This window comes from Cryptotermes secundus, unplaced genomic scaffold (assembly GCF_002891405.2).
Source record: "Cryptotermes secundus unplaced genomic scaffold, Csec_1.0 scaffold896, whole genome shotgun sequence".
Classification (NCBI taxonomy): Eukaryota; Metazoa; Arthropoda; class Insecta; order Blattodea; family Kalotermitidae; genus Cryptotermes; species Cryptotermes secundus.
In genome coordinates, this window is record NW_019738361.1 from 379,925 (window position 1) to 389,856 (window position 9,932).

The 9,932-nt window shown below is 45.9% G+C and overlaps 1 protein-coding gene across 3 annotated transcripts in view; it reads right to left on the reverse strand.

Annotated features, from left to right (window-relative positions):
* The window catches only part of LOC111870902 (dynein regulatory complex subunit 7), a 100,270-nt gene that overhangs the window by 73,409 nt on the left and 16,929 nt on the right, over window positions 1-9,932 (reverse strand). The window contains exon 1 of one of the 3 annotated variants that reach the window (XM_023863532.1): window positions 350-383. The exons of the other annotated variants lie outside the window; for them this stretch is intronic. Within the exon in view, the coding sequence (XP_023719300.1) occupies window positions 350-355 (6 nt within the window). The 5' untranslated portion in view covers window positions 356-383. Of the gene's footprint in view, window positions 1-349; window positions 384-9,932 lie in introns of those variants that run through there. 3 annotated transcript variants of the gene reach the window in all.

Genomic DNA, 9,932 nt, shown 5'->3' on the forward strand with positions numbered 1-9,932 from the left:
GAGCATGCCCCGTTGTAACAGGCCCGGTTTTGGCCGCCTGTACTAGATAATATGGCTGTTAGTTGCCGTAACATAACCTCTCTTCATGCAAAACCTCACTCCTTGTGTAACGACATACTGTTTAGTGTCTGCAACCGCCTAAAGGTTCGGTAGTGGATAAAGGGACCAGAATATGAGGTAGCGACCAGACCTCCAACATCAGCTTGTAGCTATTTGCGGGAAATCACGATATATATCGCAGGCCTAATACAGCCTACATGCATCAGCTATTGCAAAAGGATTGAAATGATATTCCCTCAATCATGGTTAGCTAAGGGGTTGAAGTGAAGCTGGAAACAATTTAAAATACCTGCATTACTGCAATACCGCACCAACTGTAGAGGTTATGAGGGTTCCTGAGAAGAAAACGCGGTTGGAAAGACTAAGACTTTATGGGAAACTGGGTTTAAGGGAACCGCGTAAGTTGGTAACACTCATCAAAATCTACATAGGTTTCGTTCACTAAACACAAAGAATACAAACCTACAGGCACAATAGACATACAGTACAACAAGTATCAGAAAAGGACGCAAAGAAACGGTAATCTGAAGGCTAGAAAATGGCTTCGGATACCTTGATCCAACCAAATGTGCACTTCTTAATGCAGAGGCCAAAGATTATTTCCGCGTGTACAAAAGAAACCACGGATATACATAAAATCGATGTTGCATTTGGCAAGCCTGGATATAAATGAAAGAAAACGCAGCGACATTTTGCTTTGGCAACAGATTCGCTTGGCGAGAGACTGAAGCATATGACCCGTGATGCAGACATGCTTGCGCATCCAGAATTAAATTGCATCCTGTCTTCAGACTCTTTGCGATCTCTCTCTCTCTCTCTCTCTATATATATATATATTTTCCTCTGTTGCCTTTAGTCCACAAGCGAACTATACCGACCGAGCGACTGCTGCTTTTCGGAGAAGTTAGTGCCAACTTTTGCGGATAGAGGGCGTCGCGTGATTAGCTCAACGGATCCCACGATTAACTGTATATATATATTTCAGTTGCTCCCACTTTGGAGCATAGAACATCCATGAAACGCTCTGTTTCACTTCAGTTTCTTAATCCTAAGACAGTCGGTAGCACTCCTTGGATGGGAGATCAGCCCGTTGCAAGGCCGCTATTTACACAAACACAGAATAAACGCAGACATACATCCATGCCTTGAGTTGGATTCGAACCCACGATCCCAGTATTCGAGCGAGTGAAGACAGTTCATGCCTTAGACCGCGCGGCCACTGTTGTCGACCTCTTTACCATATTTACCCTAATTGAATTAGCCCTCGAACAGAAACCGCAGTTTTGAAGAAAAAGTTTATGCATCGGTGCATAATATTTATTTACTAATTTCTAAACATAGTGAACATGTATAGATGTATAAATATTAAAGCATAACGTTTCGGAGACTGGAGTTTGCCTCCATTTTCAGGTAAAACCTACTCAGTTCGGCCCAATCGATAGAGCTAGTCCCTATCCCCAGACCTGTATTAAATAAAAACAGGACCACGGATAATGCCCAGAAACACAATACCTGTATTAATGTACCATCGTCACAGAGTTTTAGATCTTAAGTCTCGTTGTATTGAACAATTCTGAAAATCAATCCAGACCAATTCTTATGTGCTAGCATGAACGCACGCGAACATAACGTAACGTACAGGGCGTTCAATTAAGGAGGAAACTTCGCAACATCGTTTACCGGGCCCAATATTCCTCACAGATTGCTGCTGTAACCGTAACGGCGCTAATGACTCATTCTGCTATCAGCAGTTACAGCAGCAATCTGTGAGGAATGTTGGGCCGGGTCAGCGGTGTTGTGAAGTTTCCTCCTTAACTGAACGCACTGTATTTTTCATTTTTGGAGGTATTTTAAGAAATGGTACGCTTATGTTAGGGCAAACAGTAACCTTTGTAGCTGACATAACCAGGATCAATCATGAGTAAGAAATTCTAAGCATACCTGTGACTTAGACATAAACAGAGAAACATTTCTGATACCGACCAACAGAACATGTTGACCACATCTCTTGTAACGTGCCAAAGATCACAGACGAATTTTAAACATTCTCTTCTCAGAGGGTATTTACTGTCCAGACATTCGAGGCTACAAATGCACTTGAAGGAGAAAATACCACGGTCCACATCAGATTGTATTTTTCCTCCACGTCTCCCCTGCTCTCAGCCCCTCCACACTTCCTCATACAGTTCTAAGAGAGTAGAGTGGGATTTGAGGTTCTCACACCGGTGGTTATCAAAAGTTCTGTCTTCTGGGACACAACGCCGTGTAGGCCGTTGAAAGTCAACTGATGTTTCGAAGGAACATGTCGCCTCCATCTTCAGGGTCGAAGAATAACACAAGAAACTAGTGTGAAGGCAGATGACGAGCAGCTCTGCTGGTTTCTTGTTCAGCTTATTCTTCGACCTTGAAGATGGAGGTGATATGTTACTCCGAAGCGTTATATCCCAGTAGAGTACACGTTCGAGAGTTCCAAGAACAGCCGTCATCCTCTTAACACTGCTTACTGCAGAAGCTAACGGAAATGGAACCAAGGATATTACGAAGGACATAAACTTTCTGTGGGGCTTCGAGCATGGCTAAGAAAGAAAGAGGAACGCTAGAGAGTACCGACAGGAAAACTTGAATGAAAAAGATCACTTGCAAGATCTAAGTGTAGACGGGATGATAATACTAAAATGGATCTAAGAAATAGGATGGGAGGGCGTAGTATAAAAGTTCCTGTTTATAACTTAAATCGATTTTTCTCAATCTTTTCCACTATATAAAACAAACTCCGTGGTTTTAGTCCGCAAGCGAACTATACCGACCGAGAGACCGCCACTTGTCGGCGAAGTTAGTGCCAACTTTAGCGGATAGAGGGTGTCGCGTGGTCAGCACAACGGATCCCCACGGCCGTTAATTTCGGTTTTCTAGACCGGAACCCCTATTTCCTTGAAATAGCTCCTCAGTTATCCTCACGAAACTGAGTGTACCCCGTTCCAGACCCACTATTTCTCAGAAAATCTGGTAGCACCGGGAATAGAACCCGGGACCTCTGGATCTGTAGCCAGGAACTCTGACCACTAGACCACAGAGGCAGTCGTTTCCCACTACAAGGCACTTTAAAATAGAGTTCAGTATCTCAGGACCCACGAAGACGTATGTGGGAGTGAAGGCATACCTCCACCATTCACGACTTCGGCACTAGATGGAGCTGAATGGTGAGTTTCACACCCATGCCGCTTTATCCCCAGGGACAGAACTCATTGCGCCCACTGGTTAAGGGGATTGATGGGATCTAGAGCCGGTCTGGACGCTATAAAGGAGAGACAAATCTGTTGCCCCTACCGGGAATCGAACCCAACCAGCCCAGCCCGCAGAGAAAACCGAAAGCATCACCAATACTGGCAACAGTAATTACTCGGAAGCCATGATCACAAACAATACTGAATAACCACCTGCTTCCTTCTGCAGGAAGAAAGACGCCACTTCCTTGACGACAAGAGAATTCGATAAGGAAATCCAATTGCTTGGTGCTGACCGTGACCTGAATCCCACGGCCAGGATCGTTACATATCGGCGCAATACTAGGCTGCGACACCACCTGCACAAAGCCTTCGCGAATCTTCTCTCTTTAGTGAAAGTAGCGCTTTGACTTGTACTGCGTGTGTACGTGAGCACGTGCCTTATTACGCGTCGTCCGTGTGTGTCTGTCTGTAATGCGCTGAGACAACGGACTGCCGTGAAGTTTGGCATTTACTGACAGAGTTAGCTGACCGTAGTCGGTATAGCGATTGGCTACGGGCCGGATGACCGAGGGTTCAGAGTTCGAGTCCCGGTAGGGTTAAGAATTTTTTCTTTTCCAAGTCTTCCAGACCGGCTCTGGGGCTCACCCAGCCTCCTATCCATGGGTACCGGGGGTGAAGCGGCCGGGGCGTGAAGCTGACCACTCAACTCCAACTAATGCCAAGGTCAAGGAAATGTGGATCTATGCATCCACTCCCTCATGGCGTAGTGCTTAATTAGTTAAGTACAAGGGACAGCTTTACTTTTTACCGAGAGTTAAGCTAAAGTTGTCACTGCGCTTAATTAATTAAGTAGTGCGTCATGAAGACGTATGGGGGAGTGAATGTACAGCTCTGACAGATTCAAATTAAATTTTATTCAGAATTAGACAACATACACAATATCATGTCACATGATGACGCATACGGTGTATGTTTCAGTACAACACACACGAACACGTGTGCGCAGACATCATGACACTGCATGACGTATCAAACGTACAGCGATCCCCAGTCTGCAGTTCATGTTGCGACTGACGCTATGCAAAAATGGAACGCCGCACCAATCCATGGCAAACTGTCAAAGATCCCATTTTTCGTGGAAAGATTATTTCAAACAAATAAGAAAAAAGATTATCTAAATGATTTCTGCGGCACTGCAAGATTTCTGATCTAAGACAGGCCTATACTGCCTATATTTATTTATACATACATATTTTCTTATTTACTTACTTACTTACGGTTTACTTAACTATGCGTCATTAGTTCAGATCAGACCTATAAACGTAAAAAAAGGTAGAGCTATCCCTGTAACAGGCCGTGGAGGCCCATATGGTTGTGAGACGTCGAGGCTTCCACATTTTCTAGACAGTCGGCTGACATGTTCGGTGAGGTCAGCCTTACGCGCCGGCCGCCCTTTTCCTCCATGAAGATTCCTGGTACTCATTTCTGCTACGGGTTGAGTCGACAAAAAGGCTATAGTGCGGCTGGAAGGATTAGGGCAAATAAAAAAAACGCCGTGGCCTGTAGTCCGCAAGCGAACTATACCGACCGAGGGACTGCCGCTTGTTGGCGAAGTTAGTGCCTACTTTTGCGAATAGAGGGTGTCGCGTGGTCAGCGCAACGGATCCCATGGCCGTCAATCTCGGTTGTCTAGACAGGAGCCGCTATTTCCTTGAAATAGCTCCCCAATTATCATCACGAGGCTGAGTGGACCCCGTTCCAGACCCACTACTTCTCACAACATCTGGTAGCGCCGAACCCAGGACCTTTGGATCTGTAGCCAGGAAATCTGACCACGAGACCACAGAGGCGGTTCAATTGAAAAATCCAATGACCTCATCGGGAACCGAACCCGCGACCTACCGGCTTGTAGCACAGTGCCTCAACCGACTAAGCTACTGCATGACCCTAGATCAGACCTATATACAGTCGAATGGTTAAAAAAAAAGGTAAATCTATCTCTGTAAGAGGCCGTGAAGGCCCATAGGGTTGTGAGACGAGGTTCCCACATCTTCTAGATAATCAGCTCACAGATGGCGGTGAGACTGCCAGCCTTACGCGCCGGCCGCCCTTTACTCCCAGGAAGATTCCTGGTACTCATTTCTGTTAGAGGCTGAGTCGACTCCAGGGCCATAGTGCGGCTAAAACGATTAGGTCAATTGAAAAAATCCAATGACCTCATCGGGACTTGAACCCGCGACCTTCCGGCTTGTAGCATAGCCCCTCAACCAACTCCGGTACCGCGTGCCCCAAATTTTGGGTGTACAGATGCGATAAAACATAAATCAAATAAGTTCATTGCGCTGTTTGCGGATCGCAAAATGAGTAAACGTTTGTACACCTGCGGTGCCCGACTACAACACATCAGAAGCGAATGGCGTGGAAGTCAAAGTGACTGCGAGCAACGACGTTTCGAAAGATCTATCCCTGCCCTGTCGCAGAATGCATTAGCACGTATTACAGGATCTGGCGAAGCTTTGTGTAGGTAAACTGGTGTCGCGAAGCCGTGATTACTTATTAATTTAACGATGCTGTATCATCAGGATCTGCACAGTTATTTTACGAATGAAAGTGTAATTACACGAGCTACTTCTTACAATGACAGCAGGCGACGGGCTACGAACTGAACGGCCGGAATTCGATTCCCTGTAGGGGCAAGATGTTTATCTTCTTCACAGCCCCCAGACCGGTTCTGGGGCCCACCCAGCCTCCTATAAAATGGATACCGGGGGCTCTTTCTCCCGGGCGGGTAAAGCGACCGGGGCGTGAAGCTTACCATTCATCTCCATTTAGTGCTGAAGTTAAAAACCTCCACTACCCCATATGTCTTAATTGCACAGCGTTTAATTAATTAAGCACAGGGACAACTTTACCTTAGCTTTAATTCTTACAACGATTAGTACGTCTATCTGTTGTCACGTTGCAGTATAGGCTACACAGCACGACTCACAGAGCCTCACAATATGACGCTATGTTCCTGCATTACGCGTACTTCCTCACCTCGGTAAGTGCTTAGCCACGACTTCTCTTTTAGTCATTAGAGTGCCAGAGAATTCTCAGAATTTTTCTTTGGAACTTCGGTAAGCGAACTGCATCCTAACAATTATTCTAAACAAGCACAGACGCATATTTTCGGGACAGCATCGACGCGCCAAGCGTGAAATGCTCTTAAATGTTTGTTACTACAAGATGACGCCAATAACATCAACACAAAGGTCACGCTTTAGAGACTAGAACTCTGCGTCATCTCACACGCGGAAGATCCAGAGTTCCAATCCCGAACCTGCGATAACATACCCTGCCCTTTTGGATAACATGGAGCTGGGATAGGACAGTCGGTATAGCGACTGGTTTCAGGATGGACGAGTTCGAGTCCCGGTAGGGTCAAGAATTTCCTCTTCTCTACGTCGTCCAGAACGGCGCTGGGGTCTACCCAACCTCCTATCCAATGGGTACCGGGGGTAAAGCGGCCGGGGCGTGAAGCTGACCACTCACTTCCAGCTATTGCAGCGGTCAGGAAAATGTGGATCTATACATCCACTCCCCCATACGTCTTCATGGCATAGTGCTTAATTAGTTAAGCGCAGGGACAACTTTAAGAATCTTTGAAGAAAGAATGTGAACACTATAATGTGACGTCACGTAAGTCGTGTCGTTCGAAGTTGAAACTCGTTAGAGGCGTGTAAATCTTTTCTTACAGTAGGATAAGCCACAGTGCAGAATGTTCTGGGAGGGTTTCGAAGCCACAGCACCCGGACTATAACCCATGCTTGTTACAAGCATTGATTTCCTGTTAAACTAGGGTAGCACAGACGGCTTAATTACAAGTCCCACCACTCCTGTTAACTCGGCTACCTGCAACGCAACATGCGCGCAAAATCAAACACGCCGTCCGGTTCTCACTGCTATCGAGTGAACTGGACCCCAATATCCACGCCGGCCACGCACGCACGCGTGACATGTTCGTGATGAGCACTGTCTGGCGTTCTGCTGCTTCAACAAGCTTCTGGCAAAATTTGTCGTAGAGTCAGTAAATACGGAGCATATCCATGGTGCAAGTACAAATAACAGATGACTCTCTAGAAACAAACGACGTCCTATGTTTTAGGGCCGCTGACCAATACGTTTATTACAAAAGTTAGGGATAGACTATCAGTAAATAAACGAACATGAAAATAAGTTTGGCAGGTAAAAGATGTGTCCTGTATAGTTAATTAAGTACCATGCCATGAAGACGTTATGGAGAGAGGTAAGGTAAAGCTGTCCGTGTTCTTAACTAATTAAGCACTACGCCGTGAAGACGTACGGGGGTGGATGTATAGATCCACTTATTTTTGGGGTCAACAGTGGTTGAAGGTGAGTGGTCAGCTTCACGACCCTGTCATATTACCACCTGAGGAAGAGCCACCGGTACCCATTGGGTGGGCCCTAGAACCGGTCTGGATGACGTGAAAAAGACAAAAATCTCGCTCCTATCTGGACTCGAACTCCACACCCTCGGCCGTCCAGAAAGTAGCCAGTTGCTATAGCGACTGCGCTATCCAGGCTCCTGGTGAGGGGGTGCAGCGCCCCACTTAACATCGGAACTATAATGAAGTCGTGGAAAGAATTCTCACAGATCACCCCCCACTCCTTCTGCCATCCCTTCATCTGCTTCTGCTCTTCCTCTCCTCTTGGCTGGGTTAGTCCGTCTACACGCGCAGGAAGGACAGGATAGTAGAGTGGGGGAACAGGCGCTCCCTCCCACCACCCGTGAGGATTCTTTCGGCGACTCAACTATACATAGAGGTGAACGATCAGCTTCGCGTCCAGCTGCTGCAACCCCAGGGAAAGAGACTGGGGTACCCACTGAAATAGGTGCCGTTTCCATCCTTTACTTTCCATGTCGCCGTACATAAACATCCTCACAACTCATTCTGTGATAACTTCAGCAGTCTTTACAATGTTGTTAAATAATCTATGAACTTCAAACAGACGGAAATGGTGTTCCTAGGGGAAATCCTAAAGCATGTAGGTTTATGGGGAAACTTTAAAATCGGCAAAGATACCGATACAGGAAATGAAATCCTAGAAATGACAACGAAAACCCGTTAAGGGGCGATATTTGAGATGGGTTATAAAACAACAACTCCGTGGCTTTAGTCCGTAAACGAACTATACCGACCGAGAGACAGCCGCTTGCTGTCGAGATGGGTTATACAAACAACAAAAATAACAAATTCCGTGGTTTTAGTCCGCAAGCGAACTATACCGAATGAGCGACCGCCACTTGTTAGTGCCAACTTCAGCGGATAGAGGGTGTCGCGTGGTAAGCGCAACGGGTTCCCATGGCCGTTAATCTCGGTTTTCTAGACCGGAGCCGCTGCTCTTCCATTCGAGTAGCTCCTCAAATCAGACAAAATACAGTGTCGAATGATAGGACGACTGGAAAGAAGTGGTAGTGACCAAATTTTAGGTACCATTCAGCCATTTTTCTGGAGGAACTAAGGAAATCCACAAAAAACTCAAGATATCCGGTGTTATTTCCGAGATTCAAACCAGTTTCCTTCTGAATACAAGTCAGAAGGCCTACCTCCTGAACCAACTTGCTCAACAGAACGACAGAGTCCCATAGCTATGATAGATCTATCGGAAAAGCATATGAGCTTACAGCTGCGCTGTACCCATCACACGACGAGAACTAACTTCTTCAAGTGGCTGTAAACTGCATCAAAATACCTTTCATTCCCTAAATAAAAGTACAGGCCCGATAAGGAACTTCAGACTTTCAGTTACGGTACTGAAGGACAGTCTGTTCCAGGTAAAGTATCCACACTGTCAGTGCATGGAAAGAAAAAATGTTCCACAAATTTGTTTCGGCGCAGAATCATGCACTAGTTACACTGAGTACTACCTTCTTGGATATAGTCCGGTAGGTCATCAACGTTTCGGTGAAACGCACTGCCTCCGTCTTCAGGGTCAAAGAGAAATCTAAGCAAATAACCAATTAGAAGCAATCGGCAAGCAGAGCTTAGTCTTAGACCTTGAAGATGAAGGCAGTGTGTTCCTCCGAAACGTCCGTGAACTACCGGACTACACTGTGTCACATTCCGGAAGATAGCCTACTGTTCCTAATTACCACTGTGAGAACATTAAATCCAACATTGTTACGCTATTTGAAATTACGTTTTTTAAACTGCACACCGCTTTACCAGTACGTCGAAATCTCAGCACAGAAGTCTTTATACTGCCGTGTCAGCCACTTCCGCACCCCAGTTTCAACCTCTTCGTCCTTGAGAGAATTTCTCGACCCAGCTGTGAACAATTTGCACCGTAAACAGGAAATATTCATTTATGGACATCCTTTGCACTGAATTCTTTTGACCAAAAACAAAAACAAACAAACAAAAAAAACAACAAAGCGAATGCCACTGTTCGGCAGTACACTTCTCAATCACGGTCACCATTTTGACTACTGAAACCAACCTCCGAACATGCGCATGCGCGTCTGCTACCTAGACTGTCATGAAGCTGGACTGTGCTGCTACCTAGTGATACATATAGAAAATCTATTACGTCCATTACTGATTTTCTCTGGTAATGTCCAAAAGGACGGGTTCTGTAAAC